An 18,449-nucleotide genomic window follows, 5' to 3' on the forward strand; every position below is an offset into this window, starting at 1 on the left:
GATTTTTATAGACAAAAGGTTGGGCCTGTCTATGGACAAGGGAATGGATTGAGTATGTATTGGACCTATAGGCAGGGTGGGTAAACAAAGACAAATATAACACATACACATACAAACACAAACAACTATACAACCGACTAAAAACAAATTAGGCAAGAAAGCAAATCTTTTCGAGGCATATGAGTGGCCCTGAAAAGGGCATTTGGGTTCTTCTTCTATTTTCTCCATTTCTACCATCATCTCCTCACTTTCTCAGTAATTCCTTTTATCTTCTTTTCCGTCTCTTGCATCCAGTCAGGATGTCACATATATCTAAATTTCTACTTCACCTTCATCCAGTTTTGATTTAGTCTGTCAAAGTCCTCTGTTTTCCTTCTGTTTTCTTTGTCCTTTCTTACTTTAACCAGCTGTCTTTTATCTTCTTCACCTCTTCTTCCATTACTTTTCTCATTATTTCTTCTCCATGTAACATTGTGGGGTTGTCTAGGGACAATGGGAATTTAACATAAGGAATTTTAACATGGATTGGACTATAGAGGGACAAAAAGTATTGGGCTTGTCTAGGGACAATGGGAAAATACATTACATGGAAGGAGACGTCACGGTACTGGCGATTAGCAACAATGTAGCAAGAGGCGGACCTCAATCGGGACCAAAGAGCGGGAAAAAACCCTAGAACGCTTGGCGGGACAGAGACAGAGATAACACATACAGCAGACAACATACAAACACTAAATACTACACAACGCAATAAAAACCATTTTTAGGCAAAAAAGCAAATCTTTTTGAGACATATGAGTGGCCCTGAAAAGGACCTTTCAGTTCTTCTATTTTCTCCAGTTCTTTCACAATTTCCTCACTTTTTAAATCATTCATTTCTTCGTCTATTTCTCTTTTTCTGGCATCAAGTCAGGATGACCCATTGATCGAAATTTCTGCACCTTCATCCAGGTTTGATTTAGTCTGTCAAAGTTCTCTTTATTTTCAACTTTCTTTGTCCTTTCTTTCTTTAAACCACCTGCCTTTTTATCTTCTTCACTTCTTCTTCCATCACTTTTTTCATTAGTTCTTCTGCTTTATTTAGCTGGTCCAGACCCCGCTTCACAAGAGACCACTCTGTCCAATGCAATATGTCTTCTAAAAAAAGCCTTACTTTCATCACATTATCAAGGACCTCCTTCAAGGTGCCCACTCTCACACATGGAGGTTGAATTAAGCCTCGTAACTTTTTTACTTCCTCTTCGATCATGCATTGTACCAGATCCCTGGATACTTTCAGGCTGGTCTACTTTGACTTGTCACAAAGTCTTTGTTACCTCCATTCATGTTGTATCCTTTCCACCACATAGGTGACATACACCATCTAGTACCAACTGTTCTTCAACTTGTTAAACAACTCTGTTGTCATCCTCTTTTATTGTGTAGAATGACGCAAACGACAAACGCTTTGACTTTATATTTGTCAAGCGCGGGCGTGAAGGAAAACATCCCTTACACTCGCTTCACATATTATATACTATCCACACACGGGAAGGAGAAAAGATAAACCCTTACTCTACTATCCACAAACCACAAATATACTATCCACATAAAGGTGAAGAGCAAAAACAAACCAAAATATACTATCCACACACGGGAAAAAGAAAAACAAATCCTTACTATACTATCCACACACGGGAAGGAGAAAAAACAAACCCAAAATATACTATCAAAAACCACAATATCTACTATCCACACAAATGTATGCGAACGCTTACAAACCCCAAAATCTATTATCCACACAAACGTATGCGCACTTATACAAACACACAAGTTACTATCCACACAAACGTAAGCGAGCTCATACAAACACACAAACAGACACACACGATTAAATCAGCAAAGGAATCAGTATTTATAATTACATCGCTCCACTTATTCACCAATTGGCAATTTGAATAGTCTCTTTTATAGAAATCCGCGTATCCCTGAGAAGGGCTGTTTTGTTTGGAACTTCAGATGCACCAGCTTAATGGTGCCACCTCCCAGGCCGAGCACCACAGACACAACACCGACTCCAATCATTGTCCCAATTGACTGTTGTGGTTGGAAGAGGAGACGGATTTTGAGTGGATTCACTATCCCAGTCCTCCGTTTGAGGGATAGAGAAGACTTGTTCTTGTCTCCTTCGTCTATTATACACCCATGGATGTTGTGGTCGCTGAGGCTCCCATTCTTTTTTTTGCCTCTCCAATTCCACATCCCAATTTTCTATCTGGGGAACCACGGGTCTTGGCGGTGGTAGTGGCTGTGGTGCTTGTCGCAGGGGCGGTGTCCTCACCATAGGCTTGGCTTCGCTGGTCTGTCTCACGATGAGGTGAGGTACGATATGTCTTTTCTTTTCCTCCGCTTCTTTCTTTTCTCCTCTTCCTATTCTTTTTCAACTCTGGCACTTTCTTCTATGGCCAGCTCATCCAGCAGACGCCGGGCGTATTCCAGGTGCATCTGATGTTCCAGAAGCTTGGTTAATCTGCTGCTCATTCTTCTTAGTTCACGAATCAACGAGAGGTAGACAGACTGTCGAGCGCTCCCTTTATATTTGTCAAACACGGACGTGAAGGAAAACACCCCTTGACACCAAAACGTACAAAATCCATATCATTACCCCAAAACAGCCTTAGCGAACGGAGTATTCGGCAAAGATATCTGTCTTATCCAAACAGTTTTAGCCTGAAAATAACATCACACAACCAGTATAGGCTAACAAACTAAAATTTAGGGAATAAATAAGATCATGTCTTTGACACGTCTTAGCCACCCGGGTATTCGGCAAAGATATCTGTCTTAACCAAACAGACTTAGCCTGAAAATAAACATCACATAACTAGTATACAGGCTAAGAAACTTAAATTGAGGGAATAAATAAGATCAGATGTCTTTGACACGTCTTAACGACCCGAGTATTCGGCAAAGATATATGTCTTAACCAAACAGACTTAGCCTGAAAATAAAATAACACCAAACAAATCTAACCACATAAATAACACCTGACAAATAAGGCACCTAGGAACAGAAATAGGAAGGGGATATTTTTCTGGGGATATGAGCTGGTCTTGACACCAATGCTCTGTTTCTTCAGGGTACATTTGAGTCGGAAAATGGTTTCTTTTGGGAGTAATTTTTGGGGCGTAAGGATTCCATTTTAAGAGGGAGCTAATGATGACACCTCCTAGAGAATCGCTACCTCCAGGTTTCAAAATTATTTGCTTTTTGGTTTGAGTGTCGATGCGGAGATCTGCCAGTTGCGTCAAGGCTTTTGTTTCTCTCAAAAAAAGCGTTTGGTCTGATGTGGGATGTGAATGATGACTTGAAGTAATTGAGATGCTGTCACCATATACCTTAGTAGGACGTCTCTGAGACTGGCTTCTAACACACGAACACGAATTTGTGGATTTTCCGAAAGTTTTCCAGTCACGAACATTTTACTAGTGAAGGTGTAAGTCACAAGCTCCACACACATCTTCGTAAGCATCATCAGTAACTAAACGTTGACGAATCTGTTTATCCCGTAGAGGTAGAGAAGTATCGAGATGAAAGGGCAACGCTTTTAACAGAATGAGTCTCTCGTGTACATTTAAATGTACCACCCTAATGTATTTTGTGTTAGGTACAGATCGTAAAGAGCCCACAAGGAATCTGCTGGTAAACGAAATCCGAGAACGGAAGTCACTACGACACACACCACACGACGACACAAATTCAATTAAGACAATTCTCGCAAAAAGTGATGGTAATCCTCCACAGTCCGAATAGTGTAATTGACGTCCTTCCAAGGAATTTGTTGTATCACGACTGATAAAGTTCGTGGCATGGTAGCAAGTTTTTATATCCTCTTTTATTGAAGGTAATAAATGTACTTTTTGAAAAGATGTGGTTTTATTTCAGTACCGTACCAAAATCGTTTAGTCACTAACTCACCCATCACATGTCGCGCAGAAGTCTCCTCTTGAACCAAGATTTCTTCGTGTAAAAGAATTTAGTAATCCTCTATTATTTCCTCTGGAATTCAGTGTAATATGGTCACCTTGTAAGTAGAATGAGTAGCATCCAAAGCTTTCTGAATCTCGTGATTCATTAATGTCTGACTATTGGAACACTTTGAAATGAATAAATCCAGATACCACTGGTTCCAACACAGCTGACGTAAAGGATGCAATTGTTCTTTGCGTTTCACTTGTATTTTGACAAACTCCTGGTAAATGCGTTCTCTCAGCTCCAGAGGTAGTTTGTGAATGTACTCTTTTAAGCTAGTCATTCACAGTAATGTCTTTCTTTGGTCAGAGGTAATAAGTGTACTTTCTGCACAGAGCTTATCGTACTTCAGTGGCAAATCTAAACTTGTACACCACACACCATACAGAAGTTTCCTCTTCAACCAAGATTAGATTGTGTAAAAGATATTGGTAACTCTCTTCCTCTTGTATTCGTTGCAGTAATTCTGTCGTGTAGTAAATAAAATCAGTAGCAAACCAATCCTTCCAGTCTTTGGGTATTTTATCAATGTCTGACCACTGGAACGCTTTCACCAGAATCAGTCCTTTTATAACATTCAGGTAACAGTGGTTCAAACATCGGTGACGTACTGGATGAAATTGATCTTTGCGTTTCACTTGTATTTTGACGAATTCTCGGTAAATGCATTCTCTCAACTCCACAAGCAAACCACAAAGGTTCTCTTGTAAAGTACCCACGAAGAGCTTACTGAGGTCGCCCTACTAAAGATATATAGTAACAGTGTGGAGATCATAGAGCATGTTCCAGGTAAGCTGAATCTTTCTGCTCCAACTCGTGAAGTGACATACCGCAACTGAAAAACTTGACTTTATCACCTTCACCCAAGTAGATAAATCCAGATCAGGCTAATTCTTTGGTGGTAAGTCCTCGCAGATATTTGGACCACTTTCCTTGGAAGATTTGGAATCGACTTTCAAAGTCGCAATATTCTTACATAGGCACAGGGACTAAATATTATTCTTTCACAGGTTAATTTCGATGAGGTTACTGTGAAGTAGTTTGCTCAGGCATGGATGACGTGCGTTGGGTGGTAACCGCATAGTTTCACGTTCAGGATGACTTTGAAAAGGAAAACCAGTAGAGTCCACGAAAACGAGTCGCATCGCTTTTGCATCGATCAGGTTTGACACCTACATCATCAATTTCCATGGTAGTTGTAGTAGTAGTAGTCATAGCGTTGTTCCCGTGATGTTGTGCTGAATCGCTCCGGACACAGCGTACGGCATCGGTGCAATCTCAAGACATAGCATCAAACAATCTTGTGAGGTACGTAGGTGGTCACTTTAAAATGTTGATCCTCTTCGGACTGCAAGGTTTCTTTCAATACCCCGAAGTTCAATACTTGACTGGTGCGATAATTTAGAGTCAATCCTTTCACTTTACACTCGGTGAGTACTTCTCCTTGTTGGTCACGGTTTAGTAGCCGTAATTTTCTGGACAGCCCCTGACAAAACTTAGAATCTTGTCGTCCGGGTTCTCGTCCGTCCTGGCTCTTAAACAGTCTCCTTCGATGTCAGATTGCCAGTGACTAAGGCGATTGATGTAGATGCAAATATCCGTATCAAAATACAGGACGCGATCTCCTAATTGATGTAAGGCTTCGTACATTTTTAAGCGAGCGTGGGATGTCAAGTAGGCCGCAATGATGACATTTCCAAATTCGTCGGCCTGTACAAACTTCAGTTCTTCTTCGTAATTGACCAGGATCAAGTCTTCACGAATGGCGTCCAGATGTTTCATATATTTGGTTTTGTCGTGAATCATCTGAAAGTAGCGAGAAAGCTCCGTCAAATACTCCGTCTTCGGTAAACACGGACCTTTTGCCAATTTCCCCACAAGCAATTTGGTAAAAGATCGCCTTCCTTCATTTTTCTCCACGTGGTCTAAAGTGATGCCTTCCTGCTCAAAGTATTTCTCTTTGAATTTTCGTTTGGTCTTTGAGATTGTGGCACCAGGAAGGACAGCCGCTGGCTTCTTGTTTCAGTTTCAAAAAGGCATCCACGTAGTCAGCGAAAATGCCTTTCTGAGTCTCGTCGCCCTTGTGGTACTGTTCTGTCTTGGGAAAGTGGTAAATTTCGTATACTTCTAATAATTGGTATCCCAGAGCTTTAAACTATTCCATGCCGACCCACGTTCCTGTCAAGGCCCATTCTTCCTGTGTGTGCTCACAAGGTTGGTCTTGGTTGCACGTTTCACAACAAGTACGGGACAAGGGAAACATCAGTTTTCCTTGGCAATGGTGAAGTAAAACGGGATGGTACAACTCCGTGGAAGGCAAGAATTTATATTTAATCAATCCTTCTTATTGTCGAATGTTGTTCACGTCCATGTGTTCCGTCAACAAATGTGGGTACCCTGCGGCAAAGTGACAATATTTGCAGAAGTATGGACACGGCGAACACACGTTCATGTATCTGATTTCTTCTCCTATCTCCTCGTCAGCGTGGTATAGCAAACAGGTGGCATTCGTCCGTTCTCCATACAAACGATCCCACTGATTCAATGGATCCACCAAATTGTAACTTTCCACGATGCACTTTAAATTCGGATCGGTTTCCAAACGGTGATCGTACTCGTGTTCCCACATTTCCACGACTTGGTATCCTTGCTTCTAACTTTAAGCGTCGCTGACAAGTGACCTCGTACAAATCTTCTATGGTACGAAGGTATACTGTTGAGGATAGCAGATCGAACATCCGTGAAATAAGCAACCGTTAAACTCGTACACGTTCTTAGGGTTTTCTAAGTCTCAACCATCCACGGAATACGTTCCAATAGTCTTTTCGCCTCCTCCGTTTCGGGCGTGTTGGATCCACAAGTAATGCAACCAGCTTAGAGTTTTGACCCGAGTATTGACGTTTGATAAAATTGGTTGTTTGAGGGCGGATGACAGCTAGAATCTTCTCGGTAATGAATCGTTTGAGGTACACTAAGGAACACGCTTTGGCAATGGTGCAGGCTTCTTTCAAAGGATCGATCCCTCCGTGGTCCATGAACAATTCTCGAAATTTGCCACAGCAAAAGCAGTAAAATTTCCACATCATGAAAGTCTATGGGGTCGGAAGTGTGAATTTGGTACCAAGCGTAGAAAGCTTCTCGTTATTCGGTGCGCATGTTGTCGTGGATGCAGTAGTATGCATCAGGCAAATGTGGTTAAACGGCGTGTTGATTGGCCTCGGTATTGAAAAAGATCGGAAAATAGCCTTTGACCATTTCTGTCATTCCAAAATTTTAAACATTCGACTCAAAGGCACGGCCAAGTAACTTATCGAATCTTTAAACTGCACGTTGTCCCACTTGCATGGAAATGAGTTTCGCTCCGTTCGAAGTGACTTTAGGACGTTCGGTGCTTTGTTACGTATAGTATTTCAGAAGAAATTGTTCATCGTACCCAAAAAAATTGTGAGCCGTCACCGCGGCATAGCTATGACATTCTCCGTACCGTTCGATGTCCTGGACGTTTCGTCGATAGGGTCTAAGATCCTTTCGACCAGCGTGTTAGGTCCTGGAAATATTTTTCACGCCCTCCAGAAATCTTTCTACAGAGAGGGCAATGACTAAATATCGGCTCTCGCATGCACTTCTCGCACGCTTGATGAGCCACAGAACTTTGGAATGTGCTGGCTGATCTCTTGACACATTCGAAATTGAAAAGATGAAATTCCCTTTCTTCTGGTCATCTTCCTCCTCCTCCTGTTGGGTTTGGTATTTTTGAATGTAGCATTCGTATTCCATGTCCACAATTTGGTGACAAATGTGACATCGTTTCTTTCCTGGAAAAATGTGTGCCTTGGTACTATTGTTACATATAACATGTCCACAAGTATGGCACAATTTCAGGAGTTGACAAGCACATGTCTGCTGTGAACCTTGCATCTTCAGATGTGTTGGTAACAGGTAGGGCTTACAAAATTGCGCTGACAAGCTGGGAAATGCACTAGTTGTTGTCCTTCGCCAAGTGAAGTTTGAGAGGCCAAACAACCCTCACATTTCGATCCACAATACTTCTGTTGCTCTCGAGTGTTATAGCCATAGTCACATTTCTCTTAATAATAGCTGTATCCCAGGAATCCGGTGATACTGGTAATGACATCAAAATGTTCATCGTCATGATAGACGCGAATGTATTTTCCATCTTTGAATTTTTTGCCTCCAAACAAAAGAGGTCCGCGCACTTCTTCAGAGTGTACTTTCAATGTGTAGTGTGGAGCTAAGACGTCTTGCAGAATTTGCATTTCAGGAATGCCACAGGGTGTGTCTTTAGATATCCCAACTTGCTGTAACAGGAGTTCTGCTTCTTTTCGTTGTTTGACTCTGTGCGATTTTCGAATGTTGTCCCAGGCTCATTTTCCATTCTACCCTGTCGTTCTTGTCGGCATACGTTCGTCCCATCATGATAACCCGGGAAAATGACATCTTGTCCTGAGGGTTGTTAATTCGGACGAGGCTTGTTTTGGTGCTACGAAGGTCGTCCACCAATAACAGCTTTTTGCGTCTGGTCCCTTTGGAAAGATAAACGTGGGCCATGTAGAGTGTCTCTTTTCCATCAGTGATGTGAAACTTGCTGTTGGACTGCTGAACCTGTTGAATCTTGTCGATGACTTTGATAGGTGTCAATTCTGATGGCCTGCTAAACTCGATCCAAACGAGGGACTTCAGACTACTGTCGTGATAAATGGAAAGTGTCATGCGATCGTCTTCGTTGGCTCGACATTTTCGTTTCAGTGTGGTTAACAAAGAATCCCACAAATCGGTAATGAACCCTTCTATTTTCTGCAGCGGTACATCTGACTTGAAATCTTTAAATTTCACCGTGTACGTGTAGGCCTTGGTTCTAAATTTTCTAGAGAAGTGTTCATTCGTCTCTCGAATGTGGTATTAGTTTACAGGTGTTACTGATGGTGAACTTTGGTTTGGCGGATTCTCTGGGTCTGGATTCTTGCTCACTCATGCCATCTTCAAAATCGCTGTCATGAATTTGAGCCAAGACTTCAGCTGCTGTGCGAGGCGATAGGTTATGCTTCGGCTTCTTACTTTCTCCTCCTTTCTCCAGAAATGGTGCGATCGTTTTATCTTTGTTGTTATTGTTGTTGTTGTTATAGGGTTTAACGCCATTTTCAGCACAAGATAGGCTATACATGGCGGCCAGTACTAATGGTGGAAGAAAAACCCGAGAAAACCCCGGAAAGAACCACCGACCCACGAGAAGCTACCGGCATGCTTTCTCACATATCCACATTGGTTTTGATTTTTTATAATAAGGACCTACACTCACGCACTCAAACAAGTCCATTATGGGGAAAAATGGATTTCAGTTTTATTTGATTTTGGCAAACGTTGAGCAGTCTCTTTTCGAGAGGGGTGGGTGGCTATGAAAAGGACCGTTGGGTGTTTGTTTCTTCAAACAAACTCAGGAACGAAGATAATGAGCTTTAATTGCCTTATTCCTTTGCCACGGCCAAGGCCTACTTCTGGACCTGCTTCTACCGATGATTTGGTATTAATCTCAGGCGTAGTGGGAGTGAGGACGGAGTTGGAGTGTTTTGCCAAGGAAGGTCTTTTTCTTTTGGGTCGTATTAAAGAAGTCTGATACATTTGTTTCTGACTCGTTAACTCTGCTAAATGTATACAGAGTACCGTGACCATTTGACTTTCACTGTCTTCCTTCTCTCCCAGACCTTGTTTCTTCTCTGCTTCTTCTTCTTCCGGTCGTTTTCTTCTTACCTCTTCTTCTTGCTGCTGTTGACTGAGAAAGGTTTGTTCTGCATCTTTCTGCTGTTGCAAAAATTTCTCCAATTCTTCTTTCTGCATCTGTTTAAATTCCTCCACGTACGTTAAGGAAGGAGAAAGCAGGGAAGGTACTGGTACCGGAAATAATTCTCTGTAAGAGAGAAAATCCGCTAAATCCCAATTAAAATCGTTCTCTTCTGGAAGTAGGATTGTAATTGTTTTGTTAGCCGCTGTTACGCCATCACTCCTCGTCTCCACGGCTGGTGCACCCCAATTCATCGTCATCGTAGTTTCAGTCATGTTCTAACAATGTCACATCAATTTACTGCGCACGGACGCTAGCGCACCTATATAGAGAATATGACGTCACAGGCAACTCTTCGGATTGGAAGACAGACTCCAGACTGTAACTGTATTTTGTAACGCATGTTAGGATTGGTGAAAGAACTCAATCCGTTTCGATCCGCTCTTCCACTATAAATAACCACGGTTCACCTCATTCCATGCACCTGTTCTCGTCTCGTCATGTTATGAGTTTTTTTTCTCGCCCGTCTGGGGAGTATATAGTAGTCCTTCAGTCCCTGCGTCTGTCTGTCCATCAGCTCATCCATCTATCCCGCACAAAATCTAGTTAGCGCAAATAACCCGTAGTGTTTCATGGATTGCCATAAAACGTGGTAAATATTATGTTCGTCACCTGAAGATGCGCATATTTGCTTCCGCAAGATGAACTGCTCCTGAATGGATGTTCGAGCTATTGCCTTCGTGTCCGGTTACTCTTGTTGTGTGTTTAACGCAATTTCTCAGCGCAAGATAGGCTTTATATGGCGGTCAGTATAACTGGTGGAGGAAGAATCCGGAAAAAACCTTGGTAAGAACAACCGACCCACAGGAAGCTACTGGCAAGCTTTCTCACATATCCACATTGGCCGAGCGCGAGACTCGAAATCACAAGCAAAGAAGTAAGATTGCAATGATTGGTAAAGTTTAGCGGTTTAGACCAATCAGCCACCCGGGGCCCCTGTATCATGTAACTTAATGCAGTGTATGATAAAACCTCATAAGGGCAAATAATCATTAGCTTTTGATTGGTTGGTAAATATCATGGTGATCAAGTGGAGATGCACATACCGAGAATTCACTCTGCTCCTCCAATTTTCCTCCGTCCGTTTTTAATCACTGTCTGGGGAATATGCCACCGTATTAATTTATTATCAATATTCATATGGGAAAAAATTTATAAATCTAGATGTGACACCTTGTACAATCGCACATACATGCAAATGTAATCTTTTCCATATACTCTTTAAAGTCGCCATAATTTCTTCTGTCAATTATCACCACAACCATCACCATAAAAAAGAAACAAGTTTGCAGAGAACTACACACGTTTTGCTGTTGATGCTAAGGCGGATGACGAGGTGGTGGTAAAGGATGCTGAACAGATTTTGGTTTCTTGACATGTATATTACAACACATGAAACAGGAACTGGCGGTATTCCTGGAGTGGCTAGCTTGTCTTCACCATCCCTTGCTTTTAATCTTGTCAAAAATACTGTCATTAAAGTTCACCTCCATCCTCCATGCAACCAACCTCATACCATCTTAATGGAAGTTTTATTTTTAATTTTGAACGTGAAAAAAATTAAAATGTTCGTGTGTAAATCCGACAGTCATACATATAAACAAACTCAAAACACAAATTAAACAAGATCTTTGAAACGAGTTAAGCTCAGAAAAGTTTTAAAATGAATAACAAGCTGCCTTTTCATGACGTAAAATATTTCCTCACGCGCTCGAACATACTACAATTACCCTAAAAAGGGTACAAACTTCCACGACGCTTCCATTACCTTACTCAAATTTAAGTTTTAACATATTTCTCATAAAACTCCCATACGTGTCCATGAGTTTCCTGAAAACTGAAAATATGCACCTTCTGAAGAGAGAGAGAGAGTGTGTGTGTGTGTGTGTGTGTGTGTGTGTGTGTGATTTGGATTTTTTATGTAGCTTTAACATTTGTTTCAGCCATATCGCTACTATGTCTGCAGTGTGGCAGTTTATAGTGATGCCTAGCACTGGGACATCAAGTCGCAGACCCAGTCACATTATCCTGACACCATGCCAACCAGTCCTAACACTAACCCCTTGATGATGAGCGACAAGCGAGGCAGCTGTTAGTACCATTTTTGTAAGTCTTTGGTATGACTCGGCCGGAGATCGAACCCACGAACTCCCGCATCCAAGGCGGACGCTCTAACCACTAGGCCACCGGAGCGGTCTATAATACTGTTACACGCACACGGGTATTTACTTGACCGAGCGGTTGTCAAACCCTGGCGCGATTCTCGCTAGAAGTCATAAGTTTACCCGACTTTCCAAAGACTTCCATACAACCTCAGTTGTAAATCAGAAAGCCCGACGTGTCCATTCTATACCTAAAGTTTCCTCTAATTAATGCAAGACCACAGATAAACCAAACTGCCAACTATCTATCAACCGTACATCTGCGTGTTTTGGCTTCATTATGTTTCCGTACCACCAACCGTTCACGCCTTAGAACATATATGAGTACTCCCTAACAATGGGAACTATTTTAACTCCGCCACCTTAGGCCAGTCAATGTATGCTTTCCAGGCACATTTCGTCGATATAACTGCACCATATTCGCCCACATGGCGACATAAACGGTGTCTGTCAAGTCCCTTTTTATTTATGCCCTTGTGTAATTTACCGGTTTAATACCGTAAGTACCGTCCTTGCAGTCACGCTACCAATGTATACCACTAGATTTTAATATGTACTATTTTACGACAGGGACATTCATTCGGTTTTGGTCGGAATTCACTACTAGTGAACCAGGACATCATGGAAACCTACTAACACTTCACTCCGTGACATTTGCTCCTATTAATTAGCTCAATAGTTCGGGCCAGGAATATTTCCATGGCGCCGAATTCCAATAATCAAACAAGTAATCACACAAATCTAAGAACTGCTTAAAACGGGGCACCACAACCAAATGCACATACTCTAAATTTACTACCATACTGTAGCAAGCGGTTTAAGAAACGTCAGTAAATGAAAAGAATTTTACCAAAACTTTGGCGCAAATTTTCTCAGACAGGGACCTTGACTCCAAGGAATAAACGCGAGCGAGCCATCGAATGGTGTCTTAGTTTCATAATTGTTCAAACTACTATGATGAAAATATTTAATAAGGTTTTGGAAATATATTCAAATTCGGTTATTTTTGAACCAAAGTTTTAAAATGTGGAAAGGTGTCTTTTGTTTGATTTTCCACAAACCTCTTCTGGACAATTTCCAAAAGCAAACACTGCTTTGCACCAGCTGTGAAACTAACGGACGGACACGCGAACAATGAAAAATAAGAAGAGGTACAGCGTGTATGTCTAAAAGCCAAAACGTCGTACTTAAAAGAAACACTAGCCGTGGAGACGAAAAATCATAATAAAAAATATTGGATTAGATACATAACAAAATGTCAACCAAGCATGAAAGAAATACATTTAATTCTAGCAACAACAAAAAAATGACATTAAAAATGAAAACACAACGAATGACTAGCAAGAAAGGTTTTTCATATTAATGAGATATTAAAATCAATCATGAAGTAACGCTCGTTACATTTTCTGGCATTCATATCTCTCTTCGCCACAAACACACAAAAGCCCGCGCACGCACGCACACATATTCTTCTCGCAACAGTGACTTCCTGTTGACATTTGTCTTCTCCATCCATAACAGATTAAAAAACGAATGTGCTCCATTCCGGTTATAAAAGGAAATGATATACATGAAGATAAGTCGCATTTTTGGAGAAATGATGATACAATGGGAACATCCTAACAAAATACATGAAGCATGCAAGAAAACGTTTAGCATTGTGAAAAGATATCCTTTTAGTGGCATGTGCGTTTAAATTTCCTGCGACTGTGATGGAGCTTTCTCACCGCTCACTTTCTTTTGGGGAAGAAGCGCTGCCTGAATATTAGGCAATACGCCACCCTGTGATATAGTTGCTTCTGACAGCATTGTACTGAGTTCCTCGTCGTTTCGTACAGCAAGAAGAATGTGACGTGGTATAATTCTCTGTTTTTTGTTGTCCCTGGCAGCATTTCCCGCCAATTCAAGAACTTCCGCAGTCAAGTACTCCAGTACGGCTGCCAAATAGACTGATGCCCCTGCCCCTACTCTCTCTGCATAGTTTCCTTTTCGTAAAAGTCTATGAACTCGTCCAACCGGAAACTGCAGACCTGAGCGTGACGAACGTGTCTTAGCTTTCGCCTTGATTTTATCGCCTTTTCCCCTTCCTGTCATTTCGATTGCCTGCAGGGAAGTAAAATATCTGAATTATCCACAATTAATCTCCAGAGATGGGGCTCCGCAGAGGCTCAAGGGGGTTACATGCTGAACTCGTGAAAACAAAGGCGTGGATTCGAATTTTTCGAAGACCAAACATTGTCGGCCACTGTGACAACTTTAAACAAGACGTTTTACAAGGTTTCATTTGCGTTAATCGCCGATCAATCAAGTCATCTTCACATTTATTCGAATTTCACATGATAGTGGATGTTTCATCCGATAGAAGTATGACATTTTTACGGTCTTTGGTGTTAGATAGAAACTAGTTTTAATCGTTGATAAAGAAATGTATTCATTTTCTACGTATTCTGTTTTGTAATATGTATGCTTGGTTCTCCGGTACCGGTGATCTTCTAATTAAGGTACTCAAATATTGTACTTCGAGAGGTGTACAAAATAAATGAGTAACTTTTAGACGGGCATTTATCCTTTTCGGTATTAGTGAAATCTAAATCTTGGATGCAATTTGTAAATCAGCCAATGAATGTGAAAAATTTGACCAGCCTTTATTATCAGTCCTTAATTTAAAAAAATTTCGACATAAAAACGAAAGTCAAGTAAAACGTGTGTGGGTGTGTGTGCGTGCTTTAGTTTTTAACATAGTTTTGACAATTTTTCAGTCATATCGCTACGATGTCTGCAGTGTGACAGTTTATAGTGGGGCATCGTGCCGCAGACATGTAGCATGATGTCCCACCCAGACACATTATCCTGACACCGGGCCGACCAGTCCTAACACTAACCTATTAATGCTGAGCGCCAGGCGAGGCAGCTGTTAGTACCATTTTTGTAAGTCTTGGTATGACTCGGTCGGAGTTCGAACCCGCGACCTTCCGCATCCGAGGCGGACGCTCTAACCACTAGGCCACCGGAGTGGTCCAGTAAAGTTTTTGAAGATCTCTACAGAAGTGTACCTTTTATACGCCTCTCTCCATGTATGTATTTGTGTGTGCGATTCTGTACGTTTTCATAAATGCATCAAAATCACTTGGAAATGGCGCTTTAATACATCAGAAATGACGGACATGATTCTAGACCAAGCATTTGCAACCTACGGCCCAAGGACCGGATCTGGCCAGCAACCTGGTTCGATACGCTTATTTACAGCATAGTCATCTTCGCTAGCCAAGGTTCCGATGTGATAACCCTATCAATACCTTGGCGTATCAAGCAGATATGCCTGTGCTTCGGGACTGTGAATTCCATTGGATGAGGCGGCCGCATCCAATCAAAATCAAGTTGTTCAAACACTGTTTCTACATGATTAAGAGAAGGGGAGAACACAAATTGAATGGATTGATGAACAATACCTTTAACTCCAATACACATACGATGGCTTCCCTCTGGTAGGTAGTCGTACTTTCGATGTTAAACTTCCAAAACATCATTTTTTAGGTCAACTGCCCCCAACAATTTCGGCCGATGTACAATGCACCAGGATATTGGTTAAATGGCATTACATGCAAAGGGAAGCCACTCAAACTCCCATAGATGTGGCTAGGACAAAGCACCAATATATATGTTGAGGATACGCGGTACTATTTCACTTCCGATAGTAAACTTATGCAAACACCATATTAAACATTCATTAACTTTAAATTTCGGAGTGCTCATGATCAAACATATACATATCATAATAGATGAAACCTGGATGACAGTTTCTCTATGGAGAAAGTAAAAAAAATGAGACGCGGCATTTTTTGAACCTGCATGTGTTTTCATTTCCGCAATAAAGAGGTGCTAATTTCATTATTGAGTGTTCCAAACCCAAGACTGTTCAATGACCGAAATTCCATTAATAAAAAATGACTTTTTTTCCCCACTTACGTCTAGGGTAAACTCTCAAAAGATTCTTTCTCCTAAGAAATAGCTTACATTATCAACCAATCCTGGCCAGCCAAACCCATGCATACGCTATTTTATGTTCCATTTCCTGACTGGTTCCCATTTTTACATACAATTAGTACCGTGTGTCCTTCAATCGGCCAAGGTGGAGATATCACATAGGAACCTTGGCAGTATAGTGTGACTTTAAAATCGTGTATCCCTCCCGCGCCCTAGAGGAAGTTACATATCTGTAATATACCTTGATATGCATGTGTTCTCTATAATTATCGAGGACCAGGATAACTAACGAGGAAGGGTGAGGACCTGGATAATTAACGAGGAAGGGTGAGGACCTGGATAACTCACGAGGAAGGGTGAGGACCTGGATAACCCACGAGGAAGGGTGAGGACCTGGATAATCCACGAGGAAGGGTGAGGACCTGGATAACTCACGAGAAAGGTGAAGACATTTCATATAGATGCATAATATTCTGCTTAACATATTTTGATACAAAAGAAGATATCAAACTAAAGAAAAAGAGTTTTTCGAGAATGGAAGAGAAGATCTTTCATGCTAGTTTCACAACAACACCTATTCCAACAACAACAGCGACAATATAAAACGGTATAGAGCTTATAATCATCAGGTGTATAGATGCAAATGTAGGTTTATCCAATTCGTCGTTTATTGAAACTTAAAAACAAACCCCGCTAGTACACTGTCTTAAAATATAAACTCTAAAATGTACGCGTTTATCATTCTGATATTTAGTATGACCCTTCACATGTGTCCTCTGGTGATCGGTGAGTTGACAGTTCGAAATGGGGGGGGGTCGTAATGCCATCCAAGCAGATACGTATTCCTTTTAGAATTCGCTAAACAACACGCCAAATTAGTTGTGTAAAAACACGTTGGATATACTTACAAATTCCATGTTCCTACGCCCAAACTCTGATGTTTCGTGTTGTATGCAGTAATGCGTTCGATTTGAAAGAATGGCACTAGCTTACCAGGTGGAGCTCGTGCGAATGTTTACTTAATAATAGTGACACAGCGGGGGGTGCAAACGGATATCGTTGTAAAGAAAGCATTATACGAGATGACCAACTTCAGTCCCTTCAACAGAAAACACATTGTACTGCATATATATATATATATATATATATATATATATATATATATATATATATATATATATATATATATATATATATATATATATAGAGAGAGAGAGAGAGAGAGAGAGAGAGAGAGAGAGAGAGAGAGAGAGAGAGAGAATGTACTATGTATCATTGATATACCACGATATGTTTAATTTTTTCATTAAAGACCCAAATTTACCAATGAGGCACAATTAGACGTATAAAAATGGAAGAAAGAAACAAAAAGTTATAGAAACAACAACTTTATTCGCCTATTTTACAAAGAAGTATCTGAAATTTAAACTTTAAAAGTTTCAACAACACCAATTGACCCATATTTGGTTTGTGTTTGCTCACAAATATGGTCTTAAAACCTTAATTCTCAAGCAAAATACATACGTTACAAGAGATCTTCTCGTATTTGAAAATATTTTTTATGATTTATAAATAAAATTATACCGGGAAAATGGTTGAAAATTGTATAATTAGGTATTTTGCGATAATTTAATATAAATTTAATTCAAAACATTATTGCGTTTTGCTATTATGAGTTATGAAAAAAGACAGATAAATGTGCTTAAAGTAAAATGCATCTTTACCAAAATTCCTCGTTTCTTAAATTTCATTTAAATTGATAATAATGAATATTCAAAACATCAAAAACATTTTAAGTTGTCAAATTAATACCATTCTAACCATAACAGTTTCCGATTCAAAATATAATCACGAAAGTTTAAAATGTGTATGCCTTTCCAGTTACTCCAAAAATGTAGCGTATGTATCAGATACACACGACAAGAGACTGTTCATTAAATTTATAATTGTTTTCACTCAGTTTTCTTGGTTCCCTTTTGGTCATGAAAATATGGCATGAAATTGTTACAAATATGTTTGATTAACCATATTAAACACGTACATTCGTCATTTTAGTATTTTCTCCTGCACCGCTCCGGTGGCCTAGTGGTTAGAGCGTCCGCCTCGGATGTGGGAGGTCGTGGGTTCGATCCCCGGCCGAGTTATACCAAAGACTTACAAATTGGTACTAACAGCTCCCTCGCTTGGCGCTCAGCATTAAGAGGTTAGTGTTAGGACTGGTCGGCCCGGTGTCAGGATAATGTGACTGGGTGGGACATTATGCTACATGTCTGCGGTATGATGCCCCAGTGCTAGACATCACTATAAACTGCCACATTGCAGACATCGTAGCGATATGACTGAAAAACTGTTAAAGCTACGTTAAAAATCCAAATCACATCACATTTTCTCCTGCATGTGACAGTTGAACATCATTATTCACATGCTCATTGGTC

General features: G+C 40.7%; 1 protein-coding gene across 2 annotated transcripts; it reads right to left on the reverse strand.

The window, feature by feature from the left end:
* Window positions 1–13,332: 13,332 nt before the first annotated feature.
* On the reverse strand, window positions 13,333–16,997 carry LOC149775189 (histone H2A-like). 2 transcript variants are annotated; one of them, XM_089943217.1, is made up of 2 exons: window positions 16,923–16,997; window positions 13,333–14,133 (listed from the first exon to the last, which is right to left on the reverse strand). In XM_089943217.1, exons 1-2 carry the CDS (start codon window positions 16,929–16,931, stop codon window positions 13,723–13,725), a joined length of 420 nt encoding a protein of 139 aa, XP_089799343.1. In that variant the 5' UTR covers window positions 16,932–16,997; the 3' UTR covers window positions 13,333–13,722. The 2 variants fall into 2 exon arrangements, with proteins under 2 accessions (XP_089799343.1, XP_089799342.1); XM_089943216.1 differs by lacking the exon at window positions 16,923–16,997 and adding an exon at window positions 15,480–15,597.
* Window positions 16,998–18,449: the final 1,452 nt, after the last annotated feature.

This window comes from Sinohyriopsis cumingii, chromosome 19 (assembly GCF_028554795.1).
Source record: "Sinohyriopsis cumingii isolate HCF-2022 chromosome 19, ASM2855479v2, whole genome shotgun sequence".
NCBI classification, from domain to species: domain Eukaryota; kingdom Metazoa; phylum Mollusca; class Bivalvia; order Unionida; family Unionidae; genus Sinohyriopsis; species Sinohyriopsis cumingii.

Bases quoted from the DNA above. Each gene is read 5' to 3' on its own strand.
- LOC149775189 (XM_089943216.1), bottom strand. From the start codon at position 15,557: ATGATGTTTTGGAAGTTTAACATCGAAAGTACGACTACCTACCAGAGG. The intron at 14,134-15,479 runs GTATTGTTCATC...ACTTCCCTGCAG, and splicing joins TATGTGTATTGGAGTTAAAG to GCAATCGAAATGACAGGAAG.